Source organism: Corvus moneduloides, chromosome 5, assembly GCF_009650955.1.
Source record: "Corvus moneduloides isolate bCorMon1 chromosome 5, bCorMon1.pri, whole genome shotgun sequence".
Classification (NCBI taxonomy): domain Eukaryota; kingdom Metazoa; phylum Chordata; class Aves; order Passeriformes; family Corvidae; genus Corvus; species Corvus moneduloides.
The window spans coordinates 60,544,536-60,565,909 of NC_045480.1; the positions used below are offsets into that span (position 1 = coordinate 60,544,536).

The 21,374-nt window shown below is 43.5% G+C and overlaps 2 protein-coding genes across 5 annotated transcripts in view; one reads left to right on the forward strand and one right to left on the reverse strand.

The window, feature by feature from the left end:
* The window catches only part of LRBA (LPS responsive beige-like anchor protein), a 373,887-nt gene that overhangs the window by 143,724 nt on the left and 208,789 nt on the right, over nucleotides 1–21,374 (reverse strand). The gene's annotated exons all lie outside the window — the stretch shown is intronic.
* Nucleotides 18,077–20,718, forward strand: MAB21L2 (mab-21 like 2). The gene has a single exon (XM_032110037.1). The coding sequence runs from the start codon at nucleotides 19,128–19,130 to the stop codon at nucleotides 20,205–20,207; it is 1,080 nt and encodes a 359-aa protein (XP_031965928.1). The 5' UTR covers nucleotides 18,077–19,127; the 3' UTR covers nucleotides 20,208–20,718.

Here is a 21,374-nt window from a genome sequence, read left to right on the forward strand (position 1 = left end):
GGGACAATCAAATGTTTGCCTCTTACCTCGAATGAACTACAATACCCTGTAGGAAATCATCTTTGCTTTCAACCTATGCATTTATACCAAAGACACCACCTGATAGGCAAGCAAACTGAACTGCTGTTTCAGTAGCTCACGTGCTCTTTAGCCACACTTTCATCTCACATATATTGACAGAAAATACTGACTCGGTCCCTGCTGTATAACAGCCATACTGCACCAGCAATCCAGCTTGAAAAGATTCACTCCTGTATCCACCGAATCCAGCTATGAAACTTACTCAAGAATCCTGGGCGTCCAAATGTGCTTCCCATCACTTTACTGCATGCCAAAGATTTGTCTTGGTTACTACAGGTCACTGAAAGGCATTTCTTCGATCTGCAGGTTTCCTTCTATGGATGCAGCTGATTTGCTGCAGATGATTTCCTGACACAAGCATACGTAGTAATGATTCTCTTTTTGCATTCCCTGTGCCTCAAGTCACAGTTGACCAAGACTGCATCCATGAGAGAGAATCTTTTCAACTTAATCTCTGTGCAAGTGGGACCTTGTACCTTATTTCTTCACCTCTACACTTTTTATAAATGCACTTAAGTGCATTTTCCATTCTGAAAGTTGTAAAGAAATGTTTTTATTTCTATTTTATCCTAGCCTGGATTGAGTTAAGGATGATTTCAAGATAATAGGATACATCAAGGCATTGCTCTCCCAGGAGCATAATAAATCTGTAAACTAGGGTACTAGGGCACATTAGTGCATGCCTCAATTCTCCCCCATGTTCTCCAGAGTATCTAAAGGGTGACAGAACACGTGTCCAAAAAGCTGCAGGGGTTGAAAGCTTGTGTCAGAGGGGTCAAAGGAAGAAGAACAATCTTTTAATAACTCAGAAGGACTAAGAGGAATACAGCAAAACGGTAGAGCGTATATCCAAACATGAAAGATCCTCATTGTCTTTTGTAACACAAGCCAATTAAAAAAAAATAAATTATCTCCAAAGTCTCATATCTGTGAAACACCTGAGGGACAGATGACTTTACCATTCCAGGTGAAAAACCTGTACCACTTCCTACAATCCAGAGGATGCACAAGAGAGCAGCGCTTGTGAAAAGCAGGCTGAGAGCATCACTTCCGCAGCAATTTAAGCAAACATAAATCCAGGCTGCTGCAGTCCCACACTCCCTGCTATCTGCTACACCAAACATTTCTTCCACTAGCACAAACACCAGGGAATGATGACAGAAAACTATTTCAGGGAGCTCAAGCAGCTGAAAACTGGCTCTTTTAGGGTGGCGGGATGCTTTTTTCAAGTGGAACAACCACTCTGCGTGCACTGCAGAGCTCAAACAGTGTCAGTCAGAGCAGGAAGGGCAGGGTCACAGCAGCTCACACCAAATTTGCTCCACACTACCTGAGGGAGGATGTAGCTGTACACTGAATTTTACTACCCCCAGACATAAAGTTACACAAACAAAACAGGGTACACCAATAGTAGAGTATCATGTATAGTATCGTGTCCCATTTATTTCTTCCTCACAGCTATAGCAACTTTCAATTCTAACAAGACATGGCAAAACAAATACTTTTTCTTTAAGAAGTTTCTGAAGGTTGCAGGAAGGATCAAAAAAAGCCCCAATATTCTATAAAAAAGCTGTAAAAGATTTTCCATTACTGGAGCTATTTAGATTAAATACTCACAATAATAATTACAGAAATAATCGCTGATGCTACACATTAAGAAACTAATTATATAACCACACATCTACAAGAGTAAGTTCAGTGACAACAAAGTATGCCAAAGTGTGGAATTTTCACACATTCCACAGTCATTTCTAGAATTGCTCTGTGCACCCCTCTATCATGAGGAATGCTTTTGTTGCCTCATGCAATTCAAAACTGCATAGTAAAGTACACATGCCTTCTTTTTAAATGGCATAAGAACCTGCTACTTAATCCTGGAGAGTATAAAATCATAAAGAGCATAAAAAACTTTAAACAGCTCTTAAGGCATCGAGAATACCTGTTTTGTACTGCTGACTAATATTTTAACCACTGCAAGGTGGAAGTGCAAGCTTAAGGAGCATGGAAGGTTACACATGGTACATTAACTGTATTTTTCTGTGCAATCTACAATGCACCCATACAAATAAAAAATGCTTCCTTGGTGACATAATCACTGCCCTTTCAACAGCATTAGGCAAGTGACTTCCATGGAGGCAGCTTCCCTACTGCAGTCAATCACAGCTGCAGTAACTTCCTGCCATTCCCTAGAGACCAGAAAGAGTTTTCCTAGGTATTATAAAGAAGGAAAACACAAGTAGTTTACCAAAACATTATCAAATCAGTCTTCTCTGTGGAAAATGACCTGTCTGGGTTTCTGTGACTCATCCTAACTCACACACTGAGTTAGTGTAACAATCCAGCCATTTTGCCTAGAGAATGCTGCTGGGTCCAGAAGAAATGGGATACAAAGGGAATGACACGGCCAAAGACTGACAAGATATGCCTCACAAAGGCAACCACTGTTCCTTCAAAAAAGTGTCCAGGGTCTCCAGTAAGGTATTCCAGGTACTATTCTCAGCTGAAGAATGGCCTGCTTCAAAACAGAATTAGAAGCTCATCCTATGATCCCGAACGTGTCATATGTGAACACACACAAAGTTTGTGTCTAGACAACGACAAAAGACGTGCCCTTGCTCCACCTGTGTATGCATAAATAAGTATTTATGGATTTTATTAAAATTGAAGCTAGAATGAGTATCATTTGCTCCCAGCAGAAATTTACAGGAGCAAATTCCTTGCAAATACTTGTCAGATTTGGATAAATGTTTGAGATCCACCCTTGCATTTTTTCACTAGCCTACCCTCCTTCTGCAATGAGGCATAAATCTTCTTTTAAATATACTGCACAGTAGTAAACACTGCTCATGAATATAAGATTTATAGCACATTAATAAAATCATATAGGCTCACTGGTCTTAAATATATGAGGCACACAATTTAAGTTTTCATGACTACCTCAAAAGAGACCTAGAGTTGCCATGCAGCATGTTTAAATCTACAGAGTATTTACACCTACACATCATTCACCTCTTACCTGTCTCTAATTATTTATTTTCTCCAGCACAGGACAAACTTCTGAAAGATTAATACTATACACCAGGAGTGATATTTACTTTATTAGTTTAGGATTGTTGAAAAAAAGCAAAGCAACACCTACAAGCAACAGGGAACATGGGATCTTAGCATTTGTTTCACAGAAAAGGAAATAAAAAAACATTTAAGGTTAAATATAATGCTTTAAAATAATGATAGCTAGGAGGCAGAACAACAAAAATATCTGAATCCAGACTCCAAGAAACAACAGAAAAGCATCTGCAAGTAGCTTGGCAGGTACCCTTGAAAAACAAATACCTATGACACAATATACAAGAGCTAAAGTGAAATACTATTTCCATTCATATATTTACACACACACATATATTCATTCACTGCTGGAATTCTATATTAAATTTTTGAAATCAACTCAAGTAGAAATTACTCATGACAAATATTACTGGTTATTTTATTAATCAAACCCAACACTGTGTGGAGGAAAGGTTCCAAATCCATTTTCAAAAAGAATGAAAAGTTTATGTTTTCAAACAAAACAAGCATTTTGATTCAAAAAATGCCTTGGTTTTGACTGCTTAGTTACATTTTGGAGGCTAGTGATTATTCCTTTCTGTTATTTCCATCCCATCCAAAAGTGCTAGGTGATTGATTCTTAGAGCCAACGGGTCAAAAAAAAAAAATCTTTAACTTTACTCTTTGTTTTTTTCTTAATACCACTACTTCACATATATTTTTTGAAGCTTTGACTTTGATTCCAGGGGCAGCACGAAAAAAACAAATCTCAAAGTTGACATAATAGAAAAAAACAGTTTCTTCCTGACTCTGCTGGGATCTTCTTTGTTTTTCTAATAGTGGCATACAAATCAGTTAAATGAGTTATTGTGGATTTAGATCAGCACAGGTAAGATCAGAAGCCAGACCAAGAGTAACAGAAGGCAAATCTTTAATCATTTCAAGGTTCCCTCTGATGGCCAGAACTTCACAAGTAAGACGAGTCTTCCCTAAATGGGCAACTGAAGACACCTGGATACAAGGAAAATCTTAGAGAAAGCCAACACAATCACACTTTCACCAGCTTTTCCTCCACCTGCCTCAAGCATAAGACTAATTAGGGATATTTTTGGGACGGATGAGGCAAGTAGGACAAGCTGGTCAGACCAACTCTGTTTTTTAACACTCATTACAAAAGCCAGCAAAAGCCAGCAAAAGCTAAAGCAGCCACTCAGCTGCTCTCACTAGACTGAATTCTAATCTTCCTGCACTGAAGAGTAATTTCCTATTTCAATCTGTCTCCCAAATCAGAAGACTGATTTATACCTACAGTGATAAGCACCAGTCAACTCTATCAGGCAAGCCTAAGGGAAAAATCAGCAACAGTTCTAATTCTGGACTCCCAAACACAGCCCCTCTCATATAAAAAGATGGGTCTCAAATATAACTAACAACATACAAGATATCTTACATATGTACACAAATACAAATAGCAACAGGAAGATAAAATTCAACCCTTGAGATCCTGTGCTCCTCAATTTTTATTTGCATCACATATACAAGCTCCTAGTCGCTACAACTCCATGTAGTATTTTGCACAGAAGCACCAGTAATGTGTTCAGATCTATAAAGGGTAACAAAGGGATAACAATTGATGCCCCAAAGACACAAAAAGCTGATCCACGCTGGTATAATTTTATATTAATTTAGCCCTGATTTCATAAAAAAAATAACAGAGCTGTACGCTCCTAAAAAACACAATCTGAAAGTTACAGCTTCATCTTAATACATATGAGTACTTCTTCCAAATATTGCTACAACATACACACACACACACATATATATAATCTCTATATATTTAAATCCATTACTTTAAAATAATAACTCCTTGGAAGAATGAGAATTAGTTTTGTACATTTGTACATCATCTAACAAATTCAGTCCTGACTTCACTAGTACAATCCTGACACGATCATTAAAGTGATCATAATGTAACTTTCTGTGCAGTAAAATTAGATAATGTACATAATGCATTGCAAGCTATTGATTCTGAAATGACATTGTGGAAGAGACTCATACTTAAGTGTGCCACAGTCTCCAAAAGATCTTACCCTTAATTATTTAGCTGAGCCAAAACGCAGTCACTTTCAGAATTTACTTATCATCATCCTTTATCTTAGTATTATACTCTGAATTGTTTACAGTATTTTCCCATTTGCAATATTTAATGCAATATGCTTTGTTGCGAGAGACAAAAGAGAAGGATTCTGAGTCTTAGTAGGCCCCTTGAAGTATCTCTACACTTTCAAAATAGAACAGAAGTGTTAAAGTATCTGAGATTTCTAGTTGTGAATAGGTAAACCATTGTTAAACAGCACAACAGTCTAACATAGGCTCTTTGCCAAGTGATGTTTTAAGTTTGTTCTAAATGGTTTAAGGGGCAGATAAGTGGGTGGAGGGGGGGTTTCTTACTTTTACATTAGTTCATTTGCAATTAATTTTTGAAATATTTTTTTCTTCATAGCCTTCTGGAGGGGCTCAGGCAAAATGCTAAACTGATTGTAACGTATCACTAACATCTGTAACATATTGATCATTTTACTCCCAAATCCTTCCAACGTTTGCTGATCCACACCTGCTTCCAGGTTGGGCCTAAACAGCTTAGCACAAAATTACATTTAGAGAAGTATTTTTTGTGCTCTGCTATTATCATACAATTAAATTCAGAAGTCCCCACATAACCTGCATTTCTGCATTTCAGTATTCAGAATTTGGGTATTTTTTCTTTTTTTATAGCTACACACAGTGTCTTCATAGAAATAAGCTGGTTCAAAATTACTACTCTGCTAGTCTGTACTTCGTCAAAACTTACTGAAGCTCCATTGCATGTTGTCTCTGTGAATTACCCTTCTTACTACAAGAAATTGTCTTTCAGGTTCTACACCTGTCTTCTCCCACTTACAAATTATAGACTGGTTTAAAATGCAGAGTGCTTCAAAATTAAAATGAAAGTATCAGGTCTCAAGCAAATTTGTAAAAACCCCAAATTACCACAGTAAACCTGAATAGATACAAGCCTATATTCACATGTTTTGCATCTTTGGCTTTCATTGTACTCAGCATATTACAATGTAACATGTGCTTCCAATGACTCAGATTAGCAACATGATAGAACAACTTTGAAGTATATTTGCAGTGTATGTGCCATCCTCACAGGGGGTTTTATTCAGGTATATTTGACATGGCAAATTGTAATTCTTTATGCCCGTTTTAAAACCCAACAAACCCTAACCCTTAAGACTTTTATTTACTAATGCCGTTTATTCCTGAACTGCTTGAAAATAACTTGACAAAGCTGATGTTCCAAACAAAGACCACACTTCCTGTTCTTGCAGGGAATCTGGAACACCATCAATGTTTTGTTCAGCTTGCATAAGTCACAACTGATTGGCCACAGTCCCTGTGGGCATGCCATTTCATCCAGACTGGACGGTTCATTAGTCATAATTACTATAACTGTACAGCAGAGACTGCAGTTTTATCTCATCATACATCTTTGATAAAGCTGCTTCTATTTCTGCTTCATCAGCATGTGAAGTTACATTATTGGAGCTTTCATTTTCCAATCTGTGATTAACATCAGTTGTTCTGCTTATAAAACGCACACCAAAATTCAAGATAACATGCAAAGTAAGGCCACGACGTGACCACTGTTTGAACTTTGTGTTAGAAATCCTGCAGCAGTTATTGCTGCAGAGGAAGAATAGACTCTGAAATTACAGAGCCGCTAAGAAAATTTAACTGAGGAAGTACCAACAACGCAGTTTCTAAGAGAATAAAATAAGGCTTTTGGTTTCTAATGTGAACTGTGACATAGAAAAATCTCTGTTTGGTACGAAGGTTAGAGGCAGGAAATTTCTGACAACTGCTGGGTCAACCAGCATTTTTCAGGTAGTGCTTATGCAATTGGAGAAAACGAAAGCCTGCAACATAAAGAACCGCGGTGAACACAGCCACCGCGCTGCACTCCAGTTAGCAACCAGGTGCTAAAACACTTAAATCTAATAAGGACTGTGAATGCAATCTTTAGCAAAATGCATGTAAAAGTCTCACATTAAGGCATTTCTTTGTTGTGATGCTTGTTGCTGATTTTTCCATCTTATTGTGTGATAATAGGGAACACAAAGGCTGGTGGCACCATCTGAATGTGCAACGTGTACCCATGATAGGCCACATAAACAGTCATAATCGACAGCTACACGCAGGCACTGAGGCTGCAAAAATCCCAGAGTAATTAGTGTTGTCTGAATGCAATGACATCTGTTTTCTCATGGTCCTCTAGACTTGTCAGGCCAATAAGATGTATATGAAAAAATATGACAAGCATTGCAAATGCCCTTCTGAAAGGTCTCACTTTGGGAAAAGCTGAAGGAATGACACGTGCCACCTCTTTTTTGCCAATATACCTAAAAGCCAAAGCTTGAAGATTTGAAAAAGGTCTTTTGAGTCATTTTACATTTGACTACGGAAGGTTATTCAGAGCAGAGTGCTGTGCCTAGGAAAGAAATTATTGCAGCAGGTTTTGTTCTCTTAAAAAAGCAAGCTTTGTTAACAGAAGAGGAGTAAACGTGACTGTTTATTTCTGACCAGTGTGCTTACACATCCGTGTCATCACTATCTCCCTTTTTTCTAAAGCAGCAGACACCACGTAGACCACAACAGTGTATGTCTATATATATTTTTTTTATTTAAATCTATATTATTTTTTATTATCATTATTTTGCTTAAAGAGTGCAACAAGAACAGTTTCATAGCCGCGCCTTCTGACATTGCAAAAACACTGTACCCTTTTCATCTGAAGACCTAAGCTTTTGTTTTAGGATTCACAGCCTTTTTCCTTAATATGCCTATCCCCCCATTCTTTTTCTGGACTGTAGCATGCTTGAGCATGCGTTTTCTCCAAGAAAGACATTAGTCATCATTAACAGAAGCCCTGACACCAAGTCTAAGTGCCTCTCCACAATGACCAAGTGGCAATCATCTTTCTCTTACCCTGTCACTGCTGATTAGGGGGTTCTTTCATGAAAATTTAATTTGGCGCCTTTCTACAGCTCCTTTTTACATTTCTGCAATAACACAGCATGCCAGCAACACTAAAAATACAGTAAAGGAGGCTGGACCTGTTTAGGAGAAAAGGTAAGATTCAGACTGCACAGTTGTACTTTACATCTAGTTTAACAACAACAACAAAAAAAAAAAAAGGCCCTGCAGGATAAAGAAAACAACTGACAGAAGAAAAACTCCCATTAAATACTGAAGGACTCAAACAACCTGGCACACTTTCGATCCAACTAATTGAAAATTTCTTCCTCTGGAAGACAGCTACCTAGCCCCTCTTCCAAAGCTTTGTTCAATAGGCAAATAGGTAAATGTAATATCTAAACAGATTTTTACAATTAATTATTTTCATAACTGCTCCAAATATACAGGTACTCAGGTTTTTAGCTTATATAAATATTTATTAAAGGATTTCATAATCCAGTGATAAATTTCAACCTCACTTCTTGAGTCTGTGTCAACACTGGCCTTGCCATTAAAGAGCCAGCCATGAAGAAAACCGCTTTAGCTGCTGCAGACAGATGAAAGTTTCAGTCACAGATGATACTTTGCAGCTATTCAACACACACAGTCTCAGATTCCTGCTCTGTGTAACATTACAAACATTGTTGAACAAGATACCATAGCAATGAGTTATTTTAAGGAAGTTTTTCAAAACATTTACTCTTCTGCTTTATTTCAATTTGTCTAAAGATTTTTTTAATTATAAGCATATGCTATTTTGTTAACATCTGTGCACAGCATAAAACCTGACTGAATTCCAACTTCTGAAAAAATGCAGATAACTTACACCCCTCAAATAAAGTAACAATATTAGAAACCTTCATGAAATTTAGATTAAGATGCATGAGTTCATTTAACTGATTTTCCATACAGGTATACTAAAAAAAAAAAAAAAACCAAACCACCACTTATTACAATTTTTATGTTCTCCCAATATCTTTCAGAATTTAATTAAGTGTAAAGCTAAAATCTGGGTCTGCCTCTATTAAATTCAGAAACCACAGCTAGTAAAATCCAAGTCATAAAAACTTTATTCAGCTTCCTAAAGTATTGGTCCTCCACCACTGACCCAAAACAGCATTGGTAGTCAGAACAGAAACTGTCTTGCTAACACTTTGGATTTATAAGAAACCTCCAATATCTTTAAATAGTCTCCATACATGAAATTTAAGAAGAGGAAACTAGGAATTAAAAGCGGATTTTGAATGGCAGACTCTGATTGTTGCACTGCTATGGCAGTATAACCTTGATTAAATGCAGAGCAATAGTAAAGTAAAAACAAAGCCCTGCCATGGTAACCTAAATTAACTAACCAGACCATGCTGATACAGAAAACTGGTGTTTTAAGCCATTTCACTCGAACTCGAGAAAATCTTTGACTTTCTAGAGGGCATAAAATAAAGGTAACCTTCCGTGGCCACACAGCTCCCATTGTTCTGTTCCCCACATTCTCCTCGGCTCCTTGCCTGACGAGCCAGGAACGCAGATGTTGAGATCCTTGCTCTGCATCCATGTCAAGTTCAAGTACGGGAAGTTTAGCTCCTTGACTCCCCCCCCTACACCTCCAAGTCACTTGTCAGTAAAAGGTTGGGCGATTTATTGACCAGTGCAGGATGCCTACTGTCAGTGCTGAAGGAAATATGAGAGGGGGCTGTCGCTACTGTTCTGGAGCTCATTGATAATGACATACCTGCCTCTGTCACCCATTACCCATACTACAAACTACTTAGACCTAACTGAAAAATCAATAGCCTACTTGCACCGGTTCCTGTGGCTGCCTCCTTTGATTGTCAGCTCCTGTCTAGGGTCAGCACTTACATGAAAGGGGCTGTGACTGCCTGATGCTTTCAGGACAACCTAACGATATGAAACTAGCCAACAGAACAGTAAATTCTGTCCCCCTGCCCTCCTCATCAATTAGGCTTTGACTAGGCTTGCCTGTAGAAACCTGACCTTTTAAGTTTAGGTGAATATGGAACTAGCTGAACACGCCATTGCCCTCAGCACTGAGCCAGGAAATCCACTGACAGGTTAAACAAAACAGAACGTTGTAACTGTCATAATTTGCATTGCACTTTCACGCCAACAAGGGTGTTATCAGTGGGGGCAAGCCCTGGAACACACAATGCAAGCACCCTAAGTCACTCTCCTCATAAATTTTCAAGTGAAGGGAGATAAAACATAAATTCACAAATGACCGCACATTTCAAGCCCCACTTTCTTTCAAGTTCGCACTCTGGAAGCCCCCAAAGTACACAAACAATTCCCCTTTGGAGGCATGCTGGCATGCAGATGCCAGTCAGAATGAACCTCCAGGACAGATGATGGATGGGGAAAAGCCACCTGCCTGTGCCTCTAAAGGACTCCTGTATTAGGTTTATTCTCGGTTGAGTAGTTATATGCATCAATACGAAGCATTAATGGAAAATACAGAGGCACACACCTGTACTCCAGAGCAGCAGGTACCCATAAATTATTTAAAAATCCCCAGAGAGCCCTAACTGGCACTTCTGAGTAGTATCCACTTGTATATCCTGCATCTTGGAAGTCCATTAGCAACTTCTAAATATCCCTGTGACTACAACTAAATGATAAATGTTACATTTTAATGCATGTGCCCTCCTCCAAAGAATACTGACAAACTTCAAGCAAAGAACTAAAGCAAGAAATCTCAGATCTAAAGTAAAGGCTGAACTATAATCTGAAGCTTAAAACAACAGTTTTCGTAATTATATATAGGTTTTAAAAAAAAAAATAATAGCTGAATGCCTTGCTCCTCCTTTCTTCCAAAATAAATAAATATTAAAACCAAATGAAAATATTTCAAAGTCTCTGATTAGTGCTCCTTTCTTATATACTAATTTTCAATCAAAAAATCATTTTATGTCCTTTATGCTTCTGCTTCCATGGGCCTACCATATCCAATATGGAAAATGCAGACAGCATGAGTGATACAAAGAATTTATACAACTTGAACACCCAAGCTTCTTCATGCCATGAAAGGACTGGCTACATCTATGAACTGTAGTTAACACTAATTTTTGAAACTCTGAGAAAGCTAGGAATTTTCAGTGGACTTTATTCAGTGCATACAGTTAACAACTGCTAATGTAAAAATAGAAACTACTCCTAGAAATCCCAGGCAAGATTCAGAACAATAATTTAAGTAATGCTTTTTACTCTACAGCTGGACTTTTTTAACTCGTGCACCCTTAATTGCACAAAACCATGCATCCTTCTCGCACAAAACCATGCAGTGCCAGATACAAGAATGAGCTCTCGGTAAATAAGTGAGAGGAAAAATGCTGCCATTTGGTTTTCAGCATTTAAGACTCAGTTCCAAAACTCCAGATACTCTTGTAAGCTTTACTTCTGAATGCTGCCTCAATATATGCCAGCTGCTGCATTTAGCTTATTTCAAATGCACTTTTTGAAACTGGAATTGAGAAAGGAAAACTGCTGAATTACAAAAAGACAATAACTTTTTTTCATTAAAGCTTCAGGTAATATGTTATACTGCAATGATATTTGGTAGGTTGTAACAAATATATAATGCTTTAAATACACACAAAGCAGCACAAATGCAGAGAAGACGCCTCAAAAATGAAAGCACAGAACTGAGTTAAAGGCCTTTTAGATAAACAGAATGGCAGTTAGAATTAATATTGTACTCCAAACAAACTACAGAGCAAACACTAGTTAAAAATGGTAGACCTAATTGAGTCTGGATGGTCCCTTTTACAGACCTAATGCAATGATTAACTATGCATCTGGTAGCATGTCAAGTCCTTTTTGTGTGCCTATCTGATAGTGAAGTGAAAGGGCATGGACAGTGTCCAGTCCCAGCAAGCAAATCATTTGGAAGCAGTCATAGCCATAGATCAAAGATTTTTCACTCTATCCAGAGTCTATTTAAACACACCAACCCAGCCCCTTGTTGCAGACAAAACCAGTTAGAAAATAAGAAAGACTCCTTGGGATACAAAGATAATAAAGGAAGATAGAAGTAGAAAATGAAGAAAAGAAACAGACTGGCAGAACCTTGATTTCCATAGGCCAAGACAGCTGGTTTACATCCTAGTTTTATTTCAGATGGTTAAAGAAAAGGAGCAATTTCCATCTCTTAGATCACCAAATATTATTTCAATTAAGCTATGCAGATGGCTTCTATACATTATTTGAGCCAATGCAGTTTCCCCTTTCCAACAGTGGAAGATAGTACCTTGAACTATTTTGCACATAGGTTTTACCTAATTCATAAGAAAATTAAAAAGAGAGCAGCACATTAGCATGGAGATGTTACTTTGAAATAATATATGCACAGCAAGATATAAAATAGGAACAGCTATGATTTGATTCTCTCACTAGAAGTAGCAACAAAACCCCTGCAATGGTTTTAGAAGTCATAGTTTACTACTTTTATGTCAACATAGTACTTTCAAAGGATAAAAATTCGATATCATGAAGTACAATACACAGAAAAGTAGATGGTTCTAACTATGCATTTAATTTGAATGAGGGAACAGTTAGAAGACTGCTCAAACTGGACTTTTTTAAAATTAAATAAAAATTGCATGCTTTTTCTATCAGATGCAAAGTCAAAACAAAATTGTCTTAAAGTACAGGGAGGAGAGCGAGGGAGAGACTCGATATATTCCGTGCTGGTCACCAGTGCTATTGAGAAGATTGAGCCCCCTCTGTTCCCTCCTCCCACAACACCCTCTCCCTTTATAAATTGCCCTCATAGAAACTCACTGAAAGGTTATAACCTGTACAGTGGCTGGTGAGGAGCAGAGGATTTCACACTGCTGTACATTGTACTTGAGAAAGCACTTTTTTAAACACAAGCTTATAAACGAGGAGCTTTTGCCTCTGGACCTAGAAACTGACATTTTAAAAGAGTGTAACTCAGACAATTTTAGGTTAACTTATACGTATGCTTTGTCTTGACAAGGCTGCACGAAGATTTTGATCTCTAAAATAGCTGCCTAACCAGTAAAACCACACAGGCTATTGTTTGTTGGCATCATTATGCATATGCACAGAGACATCAACATCTAAGGCAATAAACAGAGCAATCATCTGCAGCTACTGACAAAAAAAGCCAAAAGCCAGCAAATTAATCTTTTTTTCATTTCCAAAACTTTGATTTTGCTTAAAACATCTTTGTATTTTTCATACTTTTAAAAGAAGCGCTGATTCAGCCTCACAGCATTTTTAAGAACCGGGCATTATCTCTGTTGCCCACCTCATTTTTTTTCTCAAGCAAATAAGTGTTACTGCATTCTACTGGAGGTCAAGCTGAGAAAATCCCGGCATGTTACATGCTCTCACTTCTTAAAAATGATGTTATTTACGTAATTAATCAGTTATTATAAATAAAGACCAGCCAATACACATGAATTTGGTTATTTCTAATGGATGAAACAGCATGCACCCACCCCAACTGCATCCAAACAAAAGGCCCACATGAAGTTTAACAAGAAGAAAATTCTACAAAAGCACTAGAATTGTTCTTTTTTAGCACATGTCTAATTTTCCCTGATTGACAACTTATTAAAGGTAAACTTACAAAACAGTATTTAGCATTCAAATCAGTCTACAGTGAAAAGAAGTCACCATTAGTCACCAGGAGAAAAAAGAAGATACTACCTTTAATACAAAGTCCAAAGCATTAGAGAAAGTCCCTCAGATTGCTTATGGTTAAACACCAGATTTTAAACACATTCACATTTTAAGACCAAACAGGAAAGCAGACATAAGCTACTTAAAGGAATAGCTGGAACCATCCCCTTTCCCACTTAAGAAACGAAAGCTAGGGGAGACTTAGAAACATGTATAAATTCTTTAATTGCCATACCACTCAATCTTCACAGGAAAAAAAAGTACCAAGATTTATACATATACTTTAGGCTGATGAGATACATTAATGACACCTGTAAAAATGAAATCATCTTTTCTCCTCCGGTGTGTGCCATCAACTAACTCATACACACAGACCTTAGAACAGATCAGCAGATACTAAACCCAAGCCATGACTCCCAAAAAGAGGTTTACACTGTATACTATCAAATGCAAAATGAATTTTATCCCTCAAACCCAGCGCAGCATTGGCTGTAACTATTAACCCGGTTCTGCCGTGGAGAAACACAATGTGCATTACTGAATCATTTCTTTTCAAATCCATACATTCCCTGCAGCAGTTCAAGCTTCATCAGCAGTGCAGGAATGTATGAAAATGACAGGCAAAGGGCACTAGCTCTTTTCCCATACAGTTCTTCTATAAATGGAAGCAGAGTCCTACAAAGCACTTAAAGCTGAGAATGTTTGAAGACTGATCTCCAGGAAAAAAATAATATAATGCTAGGTTCCATGAGCAGATTAATTATTCCATTTTCTGTAAAACTGTTCCCATTAAATGAAAGGACAGAGAGGAAACCAACTACTAGAAAATAATGGAACACTAGCTGGGTCTCATCTGCAAAGTTGCCATGAACAAAGCATACACAAACACATACGTATTTCATATGCTATTCTTAAAAATACTTCTCTGCCCTTTTGGGATCACCTGCTCGTGAATTCACTTCTCCCTCTTCCTCTCAGCTAGGGAGGGAAAAAGGACAGGCTTGGCAGAAATCCTTTAACAGCCTTAAGTCAATTTGATTAAACTTTGATTTACCTTAAAAATTACACCTTGTATCAGTAGCATGTTATAGAAACTTCAAAATACACGGTCATGATTAAAAGGCTCTGAAATACATAGCATATGCCACACTGATAAGCTACTTAGGCAATCAAATGCAAGTATGCTATATCATAACACAGCAAGAAACTTGCATGCTTATTGCTAAAACTCTGAGCTGCTATCCAGCTTTTTTCTGTCGTTGTTTTAGGGGTTAACACAAATACATAGCGCTCTCTTGAAGGAAAAAAAAAAAAAAAAGTCTTAATGACAGCCCTTCGCTGCTACTTTGCCATCCTGAGTGCGAAGAAAACACCGTGGCACATCCCATGCCTGCACGGCTGGATTTACACCAGCCCGAGCTCCCTGCCGTAGGAGCGGGAGGGGGCAGGAGGAACCAAGGCAAAAGCAAACACTGCACACCGCGTCCCCTTTCCAGTATCTTTTTACAGAAGCCCTTGCTAACAAAACACTATAGCTCCAGGCAGCGGCATGCTGATGTTGGCACTGCTTAAACCAAACAAACACGATGTTTAACAGTCAAATAAAATGTCCCGCAGCCTCCCTAATGAATTTGTCAAGGACCATCAGATCACCCCCGCCCCTGCCTCATTAACTCAAGTATGATGAGACGGATTATAACGAGAGAATACAGATCAATCGGTCTGAAGACTTCAAGTGGCTTTTAGCCCTGAGAGTTTCCCTCTCTGCGGCATACACACGCACACGGTCTTTTTTAATGGAATACAGTATCTCCTGCTGCTGGAGGGGATGCCACTTCGTTTTATACACCGTCAAGGAGCTGCTGATGGACTTCTACACTAACATACATAAAAGCAGAGGTGACAAGGGCTCTTCAATTATAGCCTCCTCGGATCCTGTTCCCCCTTCAATTATTCATCCCGGCGAGAGCAAATTCCGCCACAGATGAAGCTGGTCTTAATGCAGTGCGGCCACAAACGCCCAGACACGGGAGAGAAGGGTTTCACGTGCATTATTTGCTGGAAGTGTTTAAGTTTATTGCTCAAATGATGTTTCTAATTAGCGTTGGGGCAATAAATTAAAGTCAGCTTTTGTTTAGCTGATTTATTATTTACTAGGGCTTCAACCTCAGGCAGGAAAATTGGTAATGAATTGTTTTAAATCTGAACACTAGTAACGCTACATCATTAGGCACCTTTTCGGGGGGGTGGGAAGGGAGTCGCCCCCTCCTCCTACTTTTACCCTGAAAAAAGGAACGCGTGTCCCCCCGCCATTTCCCGGGCCGCCTGAAGGCTCCGGCATCTTCTCCGCGCCCAGGACGCGGTAACCCCTGGGCTGGGCGATCTCTGCGGGAAGCCAGATCCCGCGGAGCCCTCCTGCCCAGCTCTGCTCGGAGGGTGGACGTGCAGAGCCCTCTCCGGCGCGGAGAGCGGTGCCAGCCCGGCAGCGTGTACTCCCCAAAGCGGGAGCTTTGACGGCGGCGCGTGAAAGGGACCCCCAGCCCGAACTAACTCTTCTCTTTGCCGAAGGGCAGCCGGAGGCGAGGCGTAGGGCGGAGGCTGCTCCACCCGGCCAGCCGAGCCGCGCAGAGAAGCTCCGCGCAAGCGAAGCGCAGCGATGCCCGCCCGGCGCTGCCGCCCGCGCCTACGGAGCCTCCAAGCGCCCCGGGCGGGTGCGGCCGCGGCCCGGGGAGGGGGCAGCTCCGCAGGCACTTACCCGCACCCTGGGGCGGAGAGCCCCGCTCCAGCCCGCGCATCCCCGGGACGCCCATAGACCGTGCGAGCAGCGGCGCCAGCGTCCTGGCGAGCCCGCGACTCTGCCCTCGTGGCAGCCTGCCCCCTCTCCCCCAACCCTCAGAGGCTACTCTCCTCGGAGCCTTCCCTGGGCTCGTCTCCCTCCCAACGGGGCCGGGCCCGGCGGGGACACCTGACACCGCCGCCAGCACCGGGCACCGCGGGCCGCCGGGCCAGCCCCCCCATCCCCGGGCGCAGAGCGCCCCGGCGGCAGGCAGGGAAGCAGGGAGGGAAGCAGGGAGTCGATCCTCTCCTCGCGGAGGAGGGAGCGGCACCGGCGCCGGGCACGTCCATACTTACTTCTTGCAGCGCTACGGTCGGCACAAGACATGTTTCTAATTTAAACGCACACAGAAAACAGACGGCGGTATTTTCTTTATTAAAATCAGCCAGCCGCAGCGAAAGGAGGAGAGTGCAAGGAACCGAGCCCAACCGCTGCGAGCAGGTCACCGGGAGGCTCTGCATGGAGGAGCGCACCGCGTCTCCGCACGGTCACGGCCCCGGTCCCGGCGGGGCTCCCGGGCCGTGAGAGTCGCCCCACACAGCGGGACTGCACGGCCCAGGGGAGGGCAAAGCAGCTACGGACACACGCACACTTGTCCCTTGGAGATGTGAAAATTGCCCTCCCTTCCAGCCTAAGTTCCCGCAGGAGAAGCAGTTCTGGCTGCTCTGCAGCAGGTACTGGCCCGGGGCTCCCTCCGACCTGACACCACGGAGCTACGGCTTTATGTCCAAACCGTTCAACATTCTTATTAATACAAACTTGCATAAAATATCGTTTCCTTTCGAATAACTCAATCCTGCGCTTTAGGAGGATGAAAAGAACTTTATGGCACAAGATTTATCTAAATTAAGGTGACTGGGGGCAATAAAACAAGGTGTGCCACGCTGCTCCGGTGACGGTCTCACTTTCACTGCTGCAGCCCGGCATTAAGCGAAATAAGATTTATGCCTGCGGTGAAGCCCCAGCCCGCCTCTCCCCATTCCCCGCACACACCGGCACTGCCGCCGGGTCCGAGCGGACGGAACAGCGAGCTCACTTCGCCGTTCACCAGCCGCCACGGCGAAGTTACAGCGATTTTTTGGGGTTTTCCCCCCACCCCGCGCCGGGTGGCGGGGCGCTCCAAGCTTCCCTCCCGGCTCCCCTGCAGCTCATTCCGGCTCCGACCGCCGACGCAGAGCGGCCGCGGCGCCCCTTCCCGGCCGGGGCCGGGGCCGGGGCCGGGGCCGGGGCCGGGGCCGGGGCCGGGGCCGCGTATGCGCGCCCCCGCGCCGGCCGTGCCCGCCGGGTGCCGCGATTGGCCGCGGCGCTGACAGCTCGGCGGCGATTGGCGGCGCGGCCCCGCCCCGCGCCCGCGCGCGGCCCCATTCATAAACTACGAGGCCCGGCGGCAGCGCCGCGAGAGAGACGCGGGCACACGGCGCGGCAGGAGCAGAGCGAGAGGCGCGGACAGTGAGAGCCTCGGCGCGCACTTCCAGGGGTGGGGAGGGGGAGGAGAAGCCATCCCGGGCACGCCAGCTACGCCCTCCTCCCGCTCAGGATAAAACACAGTCTGTGCAAAGAAAACAAAAAAAACCAAACAACTCCTCTCCATACAATCTCTCTCACAACAATCTATGTAGAGCTGCAGGACGGGAATGAGAGATCACAGACCAAGTGCACCCGTCTGCGCGTACAGATAGAGACAGCCACAGAGCCGGGTTCAGCCAACGCCTCCAGCAGGAAAAGGGAAATCAACAACACCCCCTGACAGTCTGAGCGAGCGGCAGCCAAACTCATGCACATCTCTGGCGGTGCCACGGACTGAAAGAGAGAGAGAGAGGCAGACAGACAGACAGACACAGAGTTCACTCTTCCGCTGTGGGCATTACTCGCATTCTTCTCCTCCTCTCGTACCGTGTGCGGTTTTAAACTTCGCCGCCGACCGGCTTTTCTGCGGGGACCTTCTGCAAGTCCTGGGGAAGTTTGTTTGTTGTTTTGGGGTTTTTTTCCATGAACTATTGAAACGGCATTTTTGTCGCTGCGCGGGGGGGTGGGCGCCTGAGCGCAGAGGCAGCCCAGACTTCCCTGCCCCCATCGCCATCCAAAACTTTGCGCTCCGGGAGCCCGTGGGGGCTGCCCGCCGCTCCGGCACCGGCTCCGGCATCACCACCACCACCACCACCACCACCACCACCACCGCCGCCGCCCAGCCCGCACCGGCCCGCTCCTCCTCCTTCTCCTCCTCGCCGGGGCAGCGCTGGGCTTCGCTCCTTTGTGCTTCGCCGCCCTCCCCGATTTCTTTAATTGCTCTCACTGGCGCGCCGCTGCCGCCTTCTTCCCGGAGGCGGTGGGGGTCTGCGATTTGGCTGGTGCCCTCCGCAAAGCTGCAGCCACCGCTAAAGCATTGGATCCCTCAACGTACTGCGAGAGCCCGGTGTACAGCCCGGACCTGTGCCCCAACATGATCGCCGCGCAGGCCAAGCTGGTCTACCAGCTCAACAAATACTACACGGAGCGCTGCCAGGCGCGCAAGGCGGCCATCGCCAAGACCATCCGGGAGGTGTGCAAGGTCGTGTCGGACGTGCTGAAGGAGGTGGAGGTGCAGGAACCGCGCTTCATCAGCTCCCTAAGCGAGATCGACGCCCGCTACGAGGGGCTGGAGGTGATCTCGCCCACCGAGTTCGAGGTGGTGCTCTACCTCAACCAGATGGGCGTCTTCAACTTCGTGGACGACGGCTCCCTGCCGGGCTGCGCCGTGCTCAAGCTGAGTGACGGCCGCAAGCGCAGCATGTCCCTCTGGGTGGAGTTCATCACCGCCTCGGGCTACCTGTCCGCCCGCAAGATCCGCTCCCGCTTCCAGACGCTGGTGGCCCAGGCCGTGGACAAGTGCAGCTACCGGGATGTGGTGAAGATGATCGCGGACACGAGCGAGGTGAAGCTCCGCATCCGGGAGCGGTATGTGGTGCAGATCACGCCCGCCTTCAAGTGCACCGGGATCTGGCCGCGCAGCGCGGCGCAGTGGCCCATGCCCCACATCCCCTGGCCCGGCCCCAACCGGGTGGCGGAGGTGAAGGCGGAGGGCTTCAACCTGCTCTCCAAGGAGTGCTACTCGCTGACGGGCAAGCAGAGCTCGGCCGAGAGCGACGCGTGGGTGCTGCAGTTCGGCGAGGCCGAGAACCGGCTGCTGATGGGCGGCTGCCGGAACAAGTGCCTGTCGGTGCTGAAGACGCTGCGCGACCGGCACCTGGAGCTGCCCGGGCAGCCCCTCAACAACTACCACATGAAGACGCTGCTGCTGTACGAGTGCGAGAAGCACCCGCGGGAGACCGACTGGGACGAGGCGTGCCTGGGCGACCGGCTGAACGGCATCCTCCTGCAGCTCATCTCCTGCCTGCAGTGCCGGCGCTGCCCCCACTACTTCCTGCCCAACCTAGACCTCTTTCAGGGCAAACCCCACTCGGCCCTGGAAAGCGCTGCCAAACAGACCTGGAGGCTAGCCAGAGAAATCCTCACCAATCCCAAAAGCCTCGACAAGCTATAGGGTTAACACCCCCGCGCACAAAAACTCGCCCTCCGTAAACAACAACAGCGCCTAAAAAACTTTATATTTAACGCGAACGACGACGGAAAGAGGTGGCGAAAGACACGCGCCCCCGCCAGCCCCCCCACCCACCTGCAGCTCGGCCTTTAAAAACTTGCCGACGGTTTTCCCGGCATAAACTCTCACCGCCTTGCACGGAAGAAGGGAAGAACCTCTCTCCTCCTGTCCTCCAATGTGAATTTTTAAAAAGTCACAAAAAGAAGCGCTCGGACTTTTGCAACTTCAAAACGAAACCCGAAAGGTACATTTTCCAATCCATGTATAGTCCTTTTCTTATGCTCTCTTGTTTGCCTGAATGTTGTCACCAAGTGAAAAAATTATTTAACTATATGTACAAATCTCCCTTTTAAAAAGTTTTACTGACGTTAAATGTATTTCGGTGCCAAGGTCAGATTATGTGCCCCAAAACTGACTTGTTGCAAATAGTAATAAAAATATTACTTTAACTTTACGCTGACTTTTTGTGAATGGTTCTTAAATTCAGGCAAGTAGATTCTTTCTGAACCTCAGAAGGAATTTTTTTAAAAGAAACGAAAACACGAGATATAAAGATAGGCTAAACGCAACACCTAGCCCAAGCCTTAGCATATTGACTGATGTTTTCTAAACCTCCCTCTAGTTTCCATTAAAAAAAAAAAAAAAGTGCATCTATGAAAAAAAAAATTTATCTATTCTGTAGTTCAGCATGTGACAACATCTGCTATGTTTCTATTACCTTAAGCTTCTGTTCTAAATCTTGGAATATATGGAGCATCGCACAGCAGCTCGCCACAGTTTAGTCAGAATTACAGCATGCCTTTTCCTACCCTACAGTCAGGTTTTTTCCCTTTTTTTTTTCATTATAGTATTCTTTCCTTCTATTTTCCCCCGGTAAATCTCGGGCGCTGCATTTTGTTTTTAAAATCCATCGCTGTTTGCTTTTGCTTCCCAGAGCAAACGCGCTATCCATTTGACTTTGACACGAAGGAAGTATAGATCTACCCTGAATAATTAATGCGATTTAGAGCAACCGGTCGATATTTTTTTTAAACAAACATTTGTTTTTGCCCAGATTTTTAAGTACAGCATAAAACAGGACCGCAGCATAGTCAGACGGGGAGATAAGCA